General features: G+C 47.5%; 1 protein-coding gene across 1 annotated transcript in view; it reads right to left on the bottom strand.

Moving 5' to 3' along the window:
* The window catches only part of Adamts17 (ADAM metallopeptidase with thrombospondin type 1 motif 17), a 303,015-nt gene that overhangs the window by 175,485 nt on the left and 108,890 nt on the right, over nucleotides 1–18,640 (bottom strand). The window contains exon 8 of the mRNA XM_021167985.2: nucleotides 3,075–3,180. Within this exon, the coding sequence (XP_021023644.1) occupies nucleotides 3,075–3,180 (106 nt within the window). The remainder of the gene's footprint in view (nucleotides 1–3,074; nucleotides 3,181–18,640) is intronic.

Genomic DNA, 18,640 nt, shown 5'->3' with positions numbered 1-18,640 from the left:
ATGGTTAAAAGCATCCACTGCTTTTCGAAAGGATCCAGGTTCAAGTCCCAGAATCCACCTGGCAGCTCACAGTTGTCTGCAATTCCAGGTCCAGGGGATTTGACATCCTCTTTTGACCACCTTAGATACCAGTCAAACATGCAGGTACACACACACACACACACACACACACACACAGACACAGACAAAACACTCATATACTTAAAATAATTTTTTTAAAAAGATAAAGCCATGCATATATACAAAGAGACCCCCGAGAAAGACTAAGGAGGAAGAACAGCTCGTGGATGCTGAAAAGAACCCCCCCCCCCCGCCATCCTGCCCCACTGAGCTTCTGGTTCCTTAAAATCAAATCAGAAGTAAAATCATGAAGTCAGCTGCTTCACTGGTTAACAAATAAAGAGTGTGTGGTTCACACAGGAGGTGACTATTCCATGTGCACTGGGATCGGAGGGCAGCTGCACACAGGGGTCCTGATAGGAGGCAGCCTAGTAAGGAACAGGAAAGCTGCTGAGACCCAGGAGTAAAGACTCAAAGCTTGCATTGGAACCCTCCCATCATCAGTACTGTGTCAGCAGGGACTGTGCCCTGGGGACCCTGTCACACAAGTGAGAGGAGACAGGGCTGGACCCGCTCCATCCCAGAGCATGATCCATGTCGGGGTTTGACATCTCTGAAGCAGTTTGGTCTTTCGCTTTGCTGAGAATGTAGGCCTTCCCTTTTCTAAGCAGTCCAAATGGCCCACCCTAAGCCCCCACAGTTCTGAACTAGGGTGACCAGAGGGGACTTCAGAGGACTGTGTGGCTTGGCAGGTGGGGGCTGAGGTGAAGAGGGTGCTACTGCCCAACAATGACGGCACTCAGATAACAGACTTCCTTGGGAAAACCGTAATCACTAGGTGAGGGGGAGGCCCAACGCTGGCAGGGTTTACTGGCTTTCATTCACAAGAGTGTTTGTTTTTATAGGTAATTAGAGTTTAGTAGCAAGCTATAAAGAATTCTCCAAGAGACTATACACAGTCTATAGCTAAAGGGCACTGAGGTGTACCTGTGTCTAGCCGTTCCTCTCTGCAGACATCCTGTGCTAAGCAGCCAGTGTTTGACCCAACCGGCTATCAGGAAGAGAAGGCCTCTCTGTGTTTTCATACTCAAGAAGCAAAACCTTCATGGCAGCACATGTGTGTCCCAATGCATGTGTGAGCAGCACGCTGGGACAGGCCATGGTGCTGGATGCTGCCAAAGGATATTGCAATTCATATACCAGCTCAAATCATCTTTTTTCTTTGCCATTTTTTATTATGTATGCATGTGTGCCTGTGTGAGTTTCTGTACATCACATTCCTATAGGTGTCTGTAGAGGCCAGAGGAAATCAGATCTCCTATAAGTGTAATGATAGGTGGTTATGAACAGGTAGATGTGGGTGCTAGGAATTGAACCCTGATCCTCTGCAAAGAACAATATGTGCATTTAATCACTGCCTACTTGTTTACTGGCTTTGATGCATCATAGAGTTTGTTTTTGGAGGTAGAGTTTAGTAGCAGGCTATAAAGAATTCTTCAAGAAACTATATACAGACTATAGCTGTGTGTGTGTGTGTGTGTGCCGGCTCTGGCTCCTTCAGATAATCTTATTTTACTTGACTGTTCACAGATTTAAAACAACCCAGATGCTTGTCACAGTCCTGCAAGTTCTGCATCCTTACAGCTGACACACTCCCAGGCACTGAGATAGGCTGGTTCTTTAATAGTCAGAGAATGCCTGCCAAGGCCACGGCGATCTATGCTCATCCCTGCCCCTAGTGAGTCACTTGGGTATGGAGTTTAAACCACTGGAAAGCACTGTTAAAAATGCAATGAAAGATAAAAGACAAAGAAGGAGGAGGAGGAGGAAGAAGAGGAGGAGGAAGAAGAAGAGGAGGAGGAGGAAGAGGAGGAGGAGTGCCAGTGTGGGCCAAATGTTGTCACTAATGGTCAGGAAGCAACAAGAGCACGTCAGAGCCCAGCCTGGCTAGCTTCCTTACGTCACATCACGTCTAGAAAGACCGTGTTTCTCATGCTACACACACAGCATCCTGTTTGTCTGTTCTTCCTCTTTGTGCCTACAGAGTGGTATCCACCAAGTCCAACTGCTAAGCCTCCTACAAATGGCACCAGATAAATAGAACAAAAAAGTGAAAGAAAGGCCCAAGATATCACTGTGGCTTCAGGAAACAACTGCTTTCCCATTCTTTGTGTACACTGGCTTTATTCGTGCAACAACCGGCCACAACAGTTAAGGCCCCAGGCCCCTTCCTGTGGAGGTCATTAGAAAAACTTTACGGGCCACTTCCCTAGAACTCTGATTTCCATTTACATTCTATACAATCCAATATAAATTTCCCCCACTGCTCTCTGTACTCAGGTTTCCTCAGTTTAATTTTTTTTTTAAGTTCTTACACAGTCACATCACAGTTTTTTCCCTTCAGAGAAACATAAAACAGACACCCTTTCTAGCAGAAAGGGTAAACTTTGAGGCCACGTTTGTAGAAGAGACTGGCTATCTGCCCCTGAGGCTTCCTGCAGGTGATAACAACCCCCTAACACCCAGTTTCCTCCTCTGAGAATGGAGGAGGCTGCCCCAGATTCTCCGGGAGGAGGCACCTTTGGGCTCTAGGGTTCTGAGGTTGTTTCATTTTAAAGGAGAGACTTTGCACGTGCAAAGGTGGTTGCCGTTGATTCTCCCGAACTGAGACACTGCATTCTACATTTGGAAAGTGGGGGCTTCTGAAGTGACTGAAAAGAAAACAGGAAGCTAAGAGTCCACAGAAATCCAACCATCCTGAATGATGTCCTTAGAGTGCACTGAAGGATGAGGCTGAGCTAGGAAAAGTAGCCCCACCAGCTAAGACACACAGGAAGGCATCACTGCTGGGTTCGAGAATAAATCAACTTGAGATTTATGTTTCCACATTCAAGCGTCAACCTGGGGGGGGGGTGGACCTTTTAATCACAGAAAAGGCAAAGGCACAAATCACGTAGGAAGTGTTTGGAGGAGAAGGAAGGAAGGAAGGCAGAGCATCGGAGGCTGATACTTACTTGTGGCCCAGTTCATGTGCGATGGTAAAGGCCAAATTGAGACCATTGTCTTCGGCGAGCACACATTTCCTCTTAGCACTGCACACGCCTCCTAAGTAAGCAATTCCTGCAGCAGAGACACAAAATACATCCTCTTCAGAACAGGGAGGCCCTGACCTCCAGGGAAGTCCACACAGTCAGAATCATGCACAACCTGGAAAGGGGCAAATGGGGACACGGCTGTCTGTCTACCAGACTGGTCCTGCAAGCCTGGAGCATTCGTGAGACTGGCTCATGCAGGATGCTTGGTATTTATCCAGTGATAATGTCGGTGACCTTAAACATCTAGTAAACCCTTGACATGGGCCAGTAGTGTGCTGTGTTGTGTGGCTTCTCCAAGTGGATTTAATTCCATTCTCATCACTGAGAATAGAGGCAACACAAACCAAGTTGGGAAAGGGATGGACAGCTTCCCAAGGTCACCTGGTTTGGCATTCAGGGCTCAGAGTGGGACCAGCAGAGCAAGATGAGCAGTTTGCAAAATTTAAGGAAGGTGTCCCGCTTGCGTTTACATGTCCTTGAGAGGGAACATCCTCTTGTTTGGTACTTTTGCCTCCCCCTGGTTCTAACCCTCAGGGACAAAGGCAATGCATAGCAGAGGTATATGCAAGGGCCAGCATGCCGCGAGCCCGGACGTGTATCAGTAAGCCAAATGCTAGAGAAAGGCCTGGGGTTTCCCTGAGAGGAAGGCTCACTGGTGAGGGCTGCGTGTGAACAACATGGATGGCTGAGGAGAACAAGACTATTGTGCGCAGCCATGGAGCAGGGGAAGAAAGCCCCACTTCAGCAGGCTGGCCCCAGCCCTTCCTGCCCTCACAGCATCTGTCTGCACTTCTGCTTGCTCTGCTCCCAGGACATCCATCCTGTACCATCAAGTCACCTCAGGGCTTCTGGTAGCTAGGTCTCTGCCCTCTGCCCTCCCCTACTATCGGTTGGTCACCCCAGTGCAAGTTGCCCTTCAGGAAGGCCTTGTGAGGTCATATAGGGTCACACTGGAGCTGTGCAGGAGTCGCCCAAAGTGATGAAGGAGGGGGCATTGTGGTTCTTTACTTTCAGGCTCAGGAACATGCTATGATGGCTTTAGGAAGGAGCACCTGAACACTGCCACCATGCCTACAGTCCACCTTCTCAGTTCCAGCGTGCTAGAGCTCGGGACTTGCTCACTAATTTTCCTGAACTAATTTTCAGAGGGACAGAGTTGGCAGAGAATAAAGAGGATCATCTAGGGGGAACTATCTCATTAAAAAATGACCTCCCCCCTCCCTACGTAAAATAACCTCATTTTCTTAGCATGAAGCCAGCTCTGGGTTTTCGCCGTGCTTCCTGTGCATTTGATATTCACGGTCATACTTATCTAGACTGGAAATGATGCCCGAGGGTCCCATGGAAAAGAAAATGAGGGTTTTCAGTACAGCTTAGAGGTAAAGTGCTTAAGCAATGCGAGGGCCTGGTCCTTAGCACCATAAAGGAAAGTGTTATCAAGCTGGCACACACTGGCCATTCCCTCCTTCTGAGTCCCTTCCATGAGGCACAGAGAGTGCTGACATGCAGGCTTTGCAGAGAGATTCGGTCCGGGGGCTACCAGTGGGTGACACAGTCCACATCCCACATGATGAGCAGCCCCGTACTTTACTGCTGGCCTATTTTTCTCTGCAAATGTGTAATGAGTTTGGCCAAGGCTGCAGAATTCAAATGCAGCAGCAGTGAAGGAATAAATTAAATTCAATTTTGGCCTGAAAACACATTCTATGCATGCGGATTTAACAATCCAGCACTTCAGACAATGGGTTGAAAGAAAACAACACACAGAAAGCATGGGATCTGGCTGACTGTTGCCTTCAAGTGCTTTATTCCGGTTCTGTTTTAAAATGATTTATGGGCTGCTGCTGACAGTCCACCAGTCAGTAGATGGGATGATGTTACACAGTCCTGATGGTGTGTGCATGGGAGAAACACACACACACACACACACACACACACACTAAGATACAAACTGCAGTGGCTGCCAACAAAGGTTACAGCCATTCTGGGTCAGTGAGTCAATTATAGGCAATCAGAAGCATACATTCTAAGGCAGTCATGTGGTGAGAGAGAAGAGAGGCATAATATGGCCAGATGTGCTGAGCTTGCTGGCCTGAGCATGCCTGCTGTGGGCTCTGCTGCGGAACCAGCAGACCTTAAATGCCACACAAATACTTTGCTGGGACCCGGCATCCCCCTGCACTCTGAGCTGGCAGACTGAACTTCCCACTCGAATAGGATAGCATGCAGCACTATAAGCAGCAGCCAGCAAAGAGCCTTCCAATTTTAATTTTTCCAAGGCACAGACACTTGGATTTTAAAAAAACAACAACAACAACTAGAAAACAAAGGATAAGTTTATTTATGAGAATCCTCTTGCACAAGGGTAGATTAGGGGCTATTGTTTCAAATGATTGATCGAAATCATTACCAGCTTGGTGATAAAACCCAGCAAAAGAAAACACATAAAAGACACAAGAGCTGTGTGAGGTTATGAGCAAGGGCACTGCAATGTGTCGCATGTGTAAACAAAGACTGGAGAAAATCCCAGGTTGCCATAAACGCAAGATCTGCTGGGTAAATAAATGGTAATTAAGCCAGGGTGCTGCTGTGGAAAACAGGGTCCCTAGTGTTCAGTGCTTCACGGAAAGAAACATCCATTTAGAACAGGAGTGTAGGAGACTAGGGATGCCCTGGTCTTGTCTAGATCAAGTGTTTCCTAAATGCCCAGGGGTGGAGGTCACTGGGTGGCATTTTGGGGAGGTACTGAGGTGTCTGGGTGGTGGGCATGGTGGGAGGCCTCTAGGTGTTTGGGGACATACTCCTGAAGGGGACAGTAGGGCTCAGTCTCCTTCTCCTTTTTCTTACACTGGCCATCTTGTGAGCCATTCCCTCCATTGTGTAACTCCAACCAGTGCATCCAGCACTAGCACAAGGCGGCCTAAGAGAACAGGGCTGGTGGGCATCCACTGGAACCTCTACAGCTCCCTTCTCTTGGGGATTCTCCCCAGCAGTGCAATGCTAACACAAAACTTGATTACCTCAGGCTCTGGAAAGCACCAACCCAGAAGGGGGCCACCCAAGTCCACATTGGCACTTGTCAGAAACAATGGATAAACTACTTTTCTCTGCATTAGTTTATTTAAAAACCAAAAAGACCCTGCAACATCTGCTAACTTCCTGCTACAGAGTCCCCTTAGCTGCAATCTCCACCGGCAAGGTTTCTTATGTCCAAAGGCTTTATGCTTCCATGATTTAAAATTTTTCCACAGGAGAAATCATAGCAGAACTCATTTTTAAAACACCAGTCCAGCATGCTTGCATAGTCCTTGGGACACAAAGAGAGCAGACCACCACTCACTAGCAGTGTCCCTCCCTCCTTCTGAGAAGTCCCTCCCTGACTTTTTTTTTGGAATGGGTAAACAGAGGCTCAATCAGTGCTAATGGTAGTCAGACTCTCCTCACTGTGACAAACACCAGAGAAAGAGACACCCAACGGGGGAAGTTTTGGCTCACAGTCCTGAGAGGTTTCAATTTGTGGCTGCATGGATTCTCGTGTGTGAGATGGTGGTGAGGCTGCAGGTGCAATGGCAAGTAGACACAGTGCAGCAGAACCGCTTGGTTTCTAGAAGCCAGGGAGCAGAAGGGAGATAGGGAGGGACGCAGGCAAGATAGCTCCATCCCGAGGTACTCCCCCAGTGACCCTCCTCCTGCCAGGGCTTGTTTTCCACAGTCCCACCACCCCTCAACAGTCTTAGATCTGGTAATGCCAGAGCCATTGGTTAGGACAGCGCCACCATGCTGGAGACTTCTCTCGACATGATCTCATGGACTCACGAAAGAGATGGGAGTGACTAATCACCTTGTTTTATCTCCATCTAATAAAGTTAACAATCAAGATTGACTACTGATGTCGGAGCTGGAGAGAAATGAAGGGCGCTCTGCCTCTCACACCTCCACCGACAGCTGGCACTTCCCTCAAAGCTTGGCTAACGGACAGCAATGAATACACTAGGGCTGAGGGTGTTTTCATAAATCTTAGTGTGTGCGTACAGAATGAGGTAGGAGGCATAGAACAAAGGCTTCTTCTATTTAAGCCGGAATGCTCTTAAGCCTAAAGATAAGAAGGTTCCAGAGATGCTGGGATGTGGGAAGGGGATTGGACCTTTTAAAATCCTTTCCCTTCTCACTATGTTAAGTGACACAATGGGCTACTGAGATAGATCAGGAGGTAAAGGTGTTGCCTCTAACGCTAAAGACTTGAGTTTGATCCCTGGAACCCACATAGTGAGGAGAGAGGACCAACTCCTACAACTTGTCCTCTGACCTCAACTCATGCATGTGCACACCCTACCTTGCTATAAAATAAAGACATAAACATGTAAATAAGAGGCCAAAATGAAGTTCTTAGGATGGACTTAAATGCCATACCATTAACGTAGCTATATATTTCATTTATTCTAGGTGACAAAGCAGAGAAGGGAGACAGAAACAAAACTAAGATGCCGCCGGATTGTGGTCCCAGATGTACAGCTCTACAGGAAGCAAATGATACAAGGAGTTCCCAGTCAGCTCAACTGAACATGGAACTGCATGTGTACTGAAACAGGAGTTTCTTCCGTCTCTGTTGAACTCCTGGGATAAACAGGAGTAATTGTATTTCAAAACCTCGGGGGCTGAATGCAGGAATAGAGGGCAATAATGAATTCTTCTGCTGCTAAGGATGTTTGATTCACTCCTTCAGAGAAGCTGATGATGACCCCCAGAAGCCCCAACCCCGCCTCCCTAGCCAAGTTGACCACACATGGCCCCTCTCTCGCTCCCTCCTCTCTGTCTCTCTAGGATCACAGTGTTGGAGAAGAAATGGGTGACGAGGCTTAACTGTTTTCTTTTTCAGTAGAAAGCTGCATGCAAGTTTATAATTCATAAACTCGGAGCTATCTATTCGATCTGCTCTAGAGTCACAGAGCAAACACCGCACAAGCATATAAACCCAGTTTCTTCAGTAAATCACAGTGTGTAAACTGTCTGCAGCTGTTGGCCTTGTAGTGCATTAGTGAGATGCACAGGGCTCCGCCTTGGAGCTGACAGTCGGGTTTTCCTTGCCTGCTGCACATCGTGCCAAGACCAACACTTATCGCTGAGCCCTCAGACTATCATGGCAAGGGAGTTGCTAATCACTTGACATTTCTGTCAGGGTTGAGTCTAAGCACTGCTGTGTTTATTGACAATGGTGTGTAATCTGGTAGAGCTTCAAACAGTGTTCATGGGTACAATTGAACTTGGGGGTTAACAGTTAAGAGCAAATGTCTTAAAAGTCTAATTGGCAACAAATGGAAAATAGATACTATTGATTCTCATTCATAATGATATATACATTTTAAGTAATGTGTGTGTGTGTGTGTGTGTGTGTGTGTGTGTGTGTGCGCGCGAGTGCGTTTTGCTAGAACTCAATCCAGGGTTGATTCTAAAAATTGCTATGACCACTGAATTATAAATACTTATGCTGCCCTTGGGTAAAACAACAGGCTTAGCTTCATGGGTCTTTGGTCGTGTCAATCTATAGTTACATTCCAGTGTAAAGATCCTTTGTTTATTATATATTGTTGACTCATTCACGTTAAACCCACACCCACATAATTCAAGCTTGAACAGGAATGCTTAGCTCCTCTTCCTCCCTCTCAGTATTTTCTCCACAAGGCTCTATAAGGCACATTCTGGCGTCCTGCTCTTAGAATGCTACACTCGAGCATTAGGCTCGGAAGCCATTTGAAATGATGAGATCACAAAGGGGGAGGGGCACGAAAATGCAAAACGTGTGGCACCAAGTACACTGAAAAGGCCACTTGTTATGGTCTGAGAGTTCAAACAGCAAAACCAAGCATGGCCTTGTTCAACCTCAGCCGGGAACGTGCCTGTCCGGTGACTCAGATTTCATGGCTCTGCACATGTCCATGAATGACTGCCAGTGACCGAGTTGCAAATACATCGTAGCAAGAGGCAAAATCAAATCAGAGTACCAGAAAACAAAAACCAAAACCACAAACAAACAAATAACCACCAGGCTGGGCAAAATAGTTTATCAGTTGCAATAAAGAAATATCATGTCCATCCCAGCACCACCCCTGTCTAGACTTTTCTCTTCAAATTTCTTGACCCACTTGGGTTGTTCCCTTTCAGTCTGGTTTCTGAAATCAGGGATTCACCAGGATTCACTCTGATTGCAGGATATCATGGCACTGTCTCCCAAGGAACCCCAGAGCCCCACAGGGAGCACAGAATCTAAACCAAACCAAACCAAACAGGCAGCACCGTTTATGGTGAGGCTTTGGCTGGCTGGCAAGAGAAGTGGCCAGGTAGAGACTGGGACTGCCTGGGACTCAGAAGTTCTGTGCTCCATACCTGCTGGGCTCTGACTTTCTGTCTCACCGTGGCATCTATCTCCTGGAGCACAGTGGATTGTTCCCCAAGCCTTTGCCTTACCCTGCCATTCTCCCAACAGGATGTCCTCTGTGTGCCCTCATCTCTCCTTCCCAGCCCCTCAGGGTGGGCCGTGTAGAAAGAAGATGCCTTAGCCAAGGTCTTTATTTCTATACTATGTAGGACAGTGGAGCAATGGTCTCAAAGGTCACTTGCCTCCTTCCTAAACAGACAATGTCATTGCCAACAAAAATACCCACACCTTATACCCACTGACTGAGAAGAGCCCAGAGGAGCTGAGAAAATTTAGTAGCCCACACATTAGATGAAAGAGTAGCTGGATAGACTAAAGTTTTTAAAAAGTATACCACTGACGGTTCAATCGTTCTGATTTTGAGCCTCAATATAACTACAGTATGGTACTGATATGAGATAGACGTACAGATTATGGGAATGGAACTTGAAGTCCAAAAAAACAAATGAACTCACACATCTAGGGTTTGTTGATTGTTGACAAGGGTACTACAATCATTCAATTAGCAAAGCAGTCTCTTTTCAGCAAATAGTGCTGGACAGCTAGAGAGCCAAGTATCTCACACCACACACAAAACGTAAATTGTAATGAATGAGGCATAAAACCAGCATAAAAGCAGCAGAATTAGAGAACCATCAGAGAGCAAGAAAGGAGATCTTCCAGGCCTGGGGGTAGGCAGTGCCTTCTCAGATGTACTAGTAAAAAAATGGAGGAATGGCTGGAGTAGAATATTTGGGGAGTGGTATGGGGTTACCTTCATTTCATCTGTCGAGCCAAGTATGAGAGTGCTGGCACGCTCTCCATGGAAGGCTCCAGCCCCCACCCCCTTGCTTTATGGTTTAATGCTTACTTATATGAGCCCAGCAACAGCCCCACAGGTGAACTGAGCTGGCAGGTATGCCCCAACCCTGCACAAGCCACTGCTCTGTCACAGGGTGTTGTTGGATAGAGGTCAGAGTCAGGAGAGATCACGCAGGCTGGGTCTTGTTCTCTGTGGTCAATCTGATCATGATACTGCAGCCGAGGGCACATGCTCTTGGCCCAGTTTCCCAGGCACAGCCAAGAGCTCAGCTTTGGAAACCGTGTAGCAGGTTTCGAACCAGGATCTGAAGGTCTCTGGGTTACAGCAGTAGCTCCTAGAAGCCACGAGTGCTGATGCAGTCAATGAGCTAAGTGTAAACTGTCAGTGTGAGGAGGAAATTCCTGTGGAATTCATAAGTTGGAAGCAAAAAAAGTTTATCCCAATGGTTTGCTATACTCTGTAGAAATCAAAACAGGCCAGGAGAGGGCCTAGGGGAGAGACATAAATAACTGTTGATATTCAACAGACCATAACCAGTGTGAGTCAAGTGCATGGAGAGTCAGCACAGATTTCTCACCCTCGAAACAAGATGGTACTTTAGTACACAGGACCCAGTGGGTAGGAGGGGACCTCCAAGAAGCCAGTGTCACATTTCTCCAATGACCAATGTGACTGACCTTGGAAGACCCCTCAAGTGCTCCGGGACTTCTGGAACAAGCAGTTCAGCAACACCAGCCCCTGGCAGGTTCACCTCAGGACACGGGAGGAGCCTTGAAAATCTCTTGTTCTGACAAACACTTCATCAAGTGTTTCCTGACTCTCTGTCCATGATAAACCTCAAGCCAGGCACAGATTCTAACTGGAGTAAGAACTGCCATGTGGGGAGAAAACATTGTTGTAGTTGAAAGATGAGAGGCTCATGTAGAAAAGGTGAGCTGAGAAGCCCTCAGTCAAGCCCCTGGGCTCAAAGGGTGGGTACTAGGGTCTCTTAAAGACACCAACCCTGGGGACTTCAATCCAGAGCTGGCTTCTTTGGCAGCTGGAGAGACAGCTGCACAAGGAGCCCTCCCTTCCTCCCCCTTCCTCCTTGTCACCTGTTATAACAGAGGCTCCCCTTGCCTCTGTTTACTAAGCAAACATTCCTGATCATCCACCCGGGACCACAGCAGCTCCTTTGGTCAGCATCTGTGGCCAGTGATCATGAGTGCAGAGGGTAACATGAGTCCCTATGTCCTGTTTCAGAAGATCTCTGTGCCTGCTCAAATGAGCGCATCAGAGATACTCGGGACCCATCAACAATTTGCCATTTGGGAAACGTGGTCAGCTAATGTGCCTGTACGCCAGCAACAGAACACCCTCCCCCACAAGTGTGTACACACCAGTGTGCCCGTGCAACATGGTTCTGGGAAGGCAGCTTGGGCCAGAAGTCCTGTAACCTGGCAGGATGAAGCCAACACCTACATTTTTATCCTAACGAACTACAATGGTTTTTGAAACTGTTTTAGGGGGTACTAGGAGTTGTTTTTGTGTTTGACAAAGACTCATGAAATTGGCCAGACTGGCCTTAAACTCATGATCTTCTTGCCTTCAGCTCTCTGGCCTCATCCTCAGCCATCCTCCTGGTTTCTGCTCCTATGTGCTACAGATGTGTGTGACCACGCCTGGCCAAATTATGAAAGCTTTAAAACACTCACAATCTATTTTTTGGTCTATAATTTAAAAATAAACTTCATCAGTCCCCACCAGTGGCTTTAAAATTCTTCTGTCTTCTCACTATAATTCAGTCCCTGCCCTTTTCCTAGTAAGCTAAACTGTCTTCCCTCCACCTAGGGAAAACGGGGGTTTTAGGTGGAAGTAAGATTGGGAAGAACCCATTTACCTAAAATACCTTCATGGTGTGGGAAACAATACACGCCAGGCTTTTAGAAAGCCAGAGATTCCCCAAGGTAACCTGAGCTGAATTTTTTTCTGCAAATTCAAATGTCCCTAGGAAGGAAGCGTGCATTCTTGGCCCTGAGGCCTGATCGAGCATTTTGAATTCTGATCGATCTCTCCACATGCGTGCTTGGATGGAATCGAGGGCACCCCACAGACAAGGTCATGAGGAAGGGCTACTGAAGTGTGAGGGGGGAGCCTGGGAGAGGCAAAGTGCTTGAGGATGTGTTGGAATCCACTCTGACAGAATGCCTGACACAGACACTTGAGGAAGGAAAACTGTATCTTGGCTCACAGTTACAGAGATGTCAGTCCTTAGCGGCTTGTTCCACATAGTTGGGCAAAATATTATGATGGCGGGAGCATGCAGTAGACAGGGAACAGAAGGGAAGTATTATGGGAAGAGGTCAGAGCAAGATATGACCTCTTAAGGACATATTCCCCGTGTCTCACTTTTGCCTACTGGGCCCTAGTTTGTACTTTTGCCATCCCACAGTCATGCTACTAGATAATTCACCGAGGGATTAGCCCACTCATTAGGTCAGAGCCCTCATGATCTGACTGGGTCTGGAAATACCACATCTGCTTAAGTGTCTCTGATCCCCCAGGTATCCCCCAATCCAGGAAAGCTGACAAGGAAGATGACCCATCATGTGGAGAGTAAGCATGCAGTCCGTTCATCCTGTATGTAGCCGTGCCTTTCCCTGATGCTATGATAAAATGCCCCTACAGAAGTGTCCTAAGGGAGAAAAGAGTTCTGCTGGCTTAGAGGTGGAGGATACAACCAATCATGGAGGGGATGTCATCGTAAAAGGAGCACAACAGGGCAACTGGTGGCATTGTACCTGTAGTTAAGAAGTAGAGAAGTATGGCAAGTTCTCAGCTTACTTCTCTTTTTATTTAGAATAAGATCCCAGCACATATAATAATGATGCCTTCAACAAAGGTAGGCCTTTCTGCCTCAACCTAATAAAGACTGACCATCACAGGCCTCCCCAAGGCTCGTCTCTTGTAGGTCCAGTTGAGTAGACACTCAATGGCAACCACCACACCAGCATCACTGACTAAGTGACATTCCCTGAAACCCAAAGGTTGAGTCTTAACAGTAAGTATGACTTGATTTGGAGACAGGGCCTTTAGGGACGCAATTAAAGTTAGACAAGTTTTAATAGTGGGGCCTTGACGGAACTTCTGTCCTCAGAAGCAAAGGTGCAGACACAAGACAACCAGGTGACAGACTGTTTCTTCCCCTGCTTTCTGAGTATGCATAAGAAGCCTGGTGAGGCTGTATTGAGAGGGTAGCCATCTATAATCCAGGAAAGAGGGCCCTCACCAGAAAACATGTGATTTCACTTGACTTCCCAACCTTTATGAGAGAAAAAAACACCCCAGATTATTACTTATACCATCCAGTCTATGATACTTTGACAGGCAGAACAAGTCAACTGATCTACCTAGAGTACAGCCCAGAGTTCAAGCAGAAGTGCCTTGGGTCCACCATGCTCACGTGGACAACCCATAAGAGAAGCCGCTGCCAGAATTCACAGCCCTCACTGATGCACAGCACAGACCCTGGACTCACTGTGAGAACCAGCTTGCTATTCAGAGCACGGCTAAGGGTGGAAAGCTAAGGGTCGACAATCATGGCTGGATGAAAGTGCAGATGTGCCTGGGTGTGGAAACCCCACAACACCCCAATCCACTAGATCCAGATGCTTGCAGTGGCCTTCCGCGACCATCTAGCAACAGAAGGCCCCGCAGAAAGGAGACCTTACTGCTGCTTCCACTGGGTGGGTCTCAAGGACAATAGGCTATCAGGCATTCTATTTGCTCATGTAAGTTATGTCGATTGATGTTTACAAAATAAAGCAGAGGCAAGTAAATAAAATAGGAGTCAGTGGCCCTTGTTTAGCAACCTAGAAGTTGTCAAGAAGAGAACTTAGAGAATAAGAATACATCTTAAGTACACTTATGTGTCACAGGTCTCCAAGGCCATGTTGTACACATTGGTCAATGTCCACTCTTACCCAACTTCTGCTGGATTATGTATCAGCCTCCAATTGTACGTGCTCTTTCTATAACTCACCTTTATGTCATCCAAGGACACTTGCAGTGTTATAGTCCCCAAATTTACCTCAGTCAACCCTGAACAGCAGCTTCAGCCCCTTCGGGGTCTCTAATGGATGGATGAAACACAAGTCCCGCACAGAGATGTTTGCCAAGTCAGCAAAGAAAAAGAGACATTTTCTTAGAATAATTAAGAACCCACATTTCTTGCTCAGTTCTTAGGCCATTCTCTTGGGGGATGAAACATGCAATTTTAGGGAAGCTTAGAGCAAGCATGAGTGCTTGTACTCTGGAGTTCATTCTCAGTACCCCCAGGCCCCTGCTCCTGGGCCATGAAGAAAGACTCACACCAGACCCCAAGCAGCTCCAGACACTGCCTCCTTAAACCACACCTTACCAGGGTACCATAGCCCCTCAACTAAGGAAGTATTTTTCTTCAACACAGCTGCCATCTAAATATTGATCCAATATTCATGAGCTAAAGTCAATGTTAGACCTGAGGAGGAGGGCAATTCCACCCAAGTCTGATTAAAGCAAGCCATATGTAAAACTGGCCATGGGGGATCACAAATTCAGTGTGGGTTGAAAACCATGGTTTGCAGGATACATTCAGCTTAGGAAACAGAAGTGCATTCTTACAAGGTATGGAGACCTAATGACAAGGTATAACAGCTTGGCTCCTTAGCAACAGCATGGCCCCTGTTCCCATCAACCTACCATGACAAGCCCAAGGGAGACCCTAGGACCATTTCATCCTGTGCCGGACAGGAAGGAGAAATGAAGACATGCCATTTCACTAAGGAGTGTGTGTGTGAACGTGTGTGTGCGTGTGTGTGTGTGTGTTTGTGTGTGTGTGTTCCCTTGGAAAGAAGGTTGAGAAAAACTATGCAGTACAGTAAGGTGGGTGCCAAGGGCAGCCAGAGGAAACAGCTGATCTGTGGCAACTGTCAGCAGTCAGGGCAGCCAGCCAGAGTCTGGGAATGTTCAGTACAGGTCGTGGTACAGGAAAAGCATGGCATGGAGTTTCGGGCCCTGCCTCAGAGTGAGGTCATTTCCTTGTTCTCTGCTTATAGATGCAGCTCACTGCCAAGGGCTACTTTGGGTGTTAGGATGATCCCAAACCACAGAAATAACATGTGTGTCAGGGTCTGTCTTTAGAAGGTCAAGAAGAGAATAAACAAGTGTACTTTGGCTTTTAAGCAAGTTCACACATTTCATGTCGCCTCTGTACCGAAGGTGCCGCCACACGACACCCCAGGGCCAGGCTCCTGTTTGCACTCTTCTGCCCTACTCCCACCCCAGACTGAGCCTACCCCACACAGCTCTGGCCAGCCTACGTTGGGCCTTCTCAAGTTTCTCTCCCCTCGGAGGTCTAAAGCTCACAGGCCCACTCAGCCTGTTCTAATTCCAATCCATCTGCCGTTTCCTGCTGCTAAGAGACTCTGGAATCTGTTTCCTTTCCCGTGGTCCCAAGGCCAGACCTTTGTCATCACCTTGAACTTGGATTGCTGGGAAATCTCCTCAGAGGTCACTTGGCTTGTCCCTCCCCTCCCAGATTGGCCTTAAAAGCAGGGCCTCTGACAGTTCCTCCTCCTGGTTCTTCCTTGAAGACACTGCCCCCTCTCAGGGTGATGTCACAAGGGAGCTTTGTTTACTGGTCTAGCCTAGCCCCAGCTCCAGGGAAATAGCCTGTGTGAAGGATGTCAGGCAGCGAATGATAGGGGACCCCAACAGCTATGGAAAGATGCACATGTCTGCACATGTGTGGATGCAGATACCCTCCCCACAGCATCTTTCCAGGGTTTGGAAAGAAGCTGCACCCGTAAAGAGTCAGGTCAGGGACTACTGCATTTCTGTCCAGGCAAGCCCGGCTCAGCTGGACCTGCAGGGAAGAATGTCTGTACCTGTCATACCTACACATGCAGAAGCATGAGTCTGAATGCATGTGTGTGCATGCACACACACACACACACACACACACACACACACACACACACACACACACGGACACGGACACTGGTACCACACTATAGAAGATATTATTCCCATCTTTACTCACAGATGGACATGGGCACACCCCTACCCTCACACTGCAGGAAGGGAATTTTCCCGGATTTGAGTTACTACCAGCCAGGAAGAACCTGTCTAATGCAAACACTTTGGCTGAGGACCCTCCTTCAACTACCACAGAGGAAGTAAAGTCTCTGCTTGGTTGTGGGGCTGCACAGATAGCTAGACTCAAAGACAGATTCCTCATCAGGTCTGTGCATAATCTGTTTCCAGGGACTACAAGAGATGGTGGCCACCTACTGTGCAAAGGCCAGGGAGTTTCTTACTCAAGCAGATGAATCAGGTTCTCACACAGGCATCTTTAACCCCTGAAGCTGCACATTTTAGTATTGAATGCATGGATATTTTTAAAAGGTTTCTAGTGTTCAGTGGATTTTCAAAGGGGTCCAACGACCTCAAAAAGTTGAAAGTACTTAAATACAGGAATCCCAGGACACAAAGACATTCCTCTGGGAAAAAAAAATCTCCTCAGTATAGCCATGCCAGACCAAAAGACCCTGGGAAAATCACCCCCTCGGCCCTCAGGGATTATGCGAACATTCCTCGGAAGGTGATAACCAGTGGAGTTTTAGAGACTGTTTCCCTTTGCCAGATCTCAACCAACTGACACGTGGAATGAATGAGGCAGGGTCTGTTATGATTCACCAGCAAAGTTACTCTCAACAGAACAGCCGAGGTAATGAGAAGGTTGAGGTCTGGGTTTTGTCACCTCTGGCGCAAGCACTTCATTGAGAAAGCATCTTGCATTGAGCATCCAACTTAAATCGGGCGGGCGCTGTGAGTATGAAGTCAGAAAGAGCAATCGGTCAGATGAGCATGCATACAGACAATCACGTACACAGATGACATAAAGACTGATGGATCTTAACTCAACCACTTTGACTTTGGAATGTCACAATGCTACCTGAGCCATAAACATATAAGGGAGGCCAAAACTTTGAATTTTCATCTGTGCCCGGGCTAGTGATATGGAACCCAGGGTGTTGTCTCATGACACTTAAGCAACAGCTAGCCCCCAGATCACCAGCGGACACAACCCATGCCTTACACTGGACTGTGTTTCTTCTGTAGATTAAGTGTACCCTATGCATTCTTATAGCTTAGGGCATTTTCATCTGAAGACAGATTCATTGGGATATACCCCTTTGTATGTCAAAGGAAATCTATATGAAATCCTGAGTGCTAAAATGTATATGTGAGCCTTGAACAAGAAACCACTGCAGTCTGCAGTATCCCTGCCAAGGCTGTTTTCCTGGGGTGAGGGTGGGCTGGGGCTGCTGCTCCTCCTCCCCCTCTTCCCCCTCCTCCACTTCTGCTTCTGCTTCTCCTCCTCCTCCTGCTTCATCTTTTCTTCCTCTTTTTTGCCTCTTCCTCCTTGTCCTCTTCCTCTTCCTTTTTCTCCTTCTCCCTCTTCTCCTCTTTCTCCTTTTTGTAAAACTTTTTATTGATTCCTTGTGGGTTTCACAGCATGCACTCCAATCCCACCCATCTCCCTGTCCCATCAATCAATCAATCAATCAATCAATCAAAAACAAAACAAAGTATAGAAAATGTCACATTGTGGAAGCTGTAGTGTGTCACAGTGTGTCCTACAGTGTACCTCCCTGATCGCACATCTTCATTTGCAAATGTCCATTGGAATGAAGTCATTGTCTGAAGATTCTAGCTTCTGACACTACCATTTGGATCCTCACTGGGGCTCTTTTTGGTTATCCTGTGTTGCCCTATGTCAGACAGATCCTGTAGCCTTCCCACAGTTCGCAGACTTGGGGGTGGGCTAATTCAGAGCCCTGGATCTGGGCCTTGGTGGTAGCTGAGCTGCTCAGCCTGCTTGCTCACCCTTCTCCAAACCACTAGCATGAGCTCTCCAGCATTGCTCCAGCAAGACCACCCAATGCCTCCATGTCAGAAGGTAGGGTCAGCTCTCCTGCTTTTATGCCCTTGGGGCCTACTCACCTGTCCCTCCAGAGACAGCTCCACTGTTCTGTTCAGTCAAGATGCAGGGCTCACTCTCCCAAGTGTTGCAGCCAGTGAGGGGCTGGGCTACCTCTCCCATTCTCACACCCTTCAGGCTGACTCACCTGTGCCTTCCAGCTCCACTGTGTCACCCAGGTAAGGTACAGGGCCTGCTCTCCCAAGAGATATAGTCAATAAGGGGCAGGGCTAGCTCTCCCTTTC

This window comes from Mus caroli, chromosome 7 (genome assembly GCF_900094665.2).
Source record: "Mus caroli chromosome 7, CAROLI_EIJ_v1.1, whole genome shotgun sequence".
Taxonomy (NCBI): Eukaryota; Metazoa; Chordata; class Mammalia; order Rodentia; family Muridae; genus Mus; species Mus caroli.
Note: the sequence above shows the minus strand (reverse complement) of the source record. Positions and strands in the feature narration are given on the sequence as shown.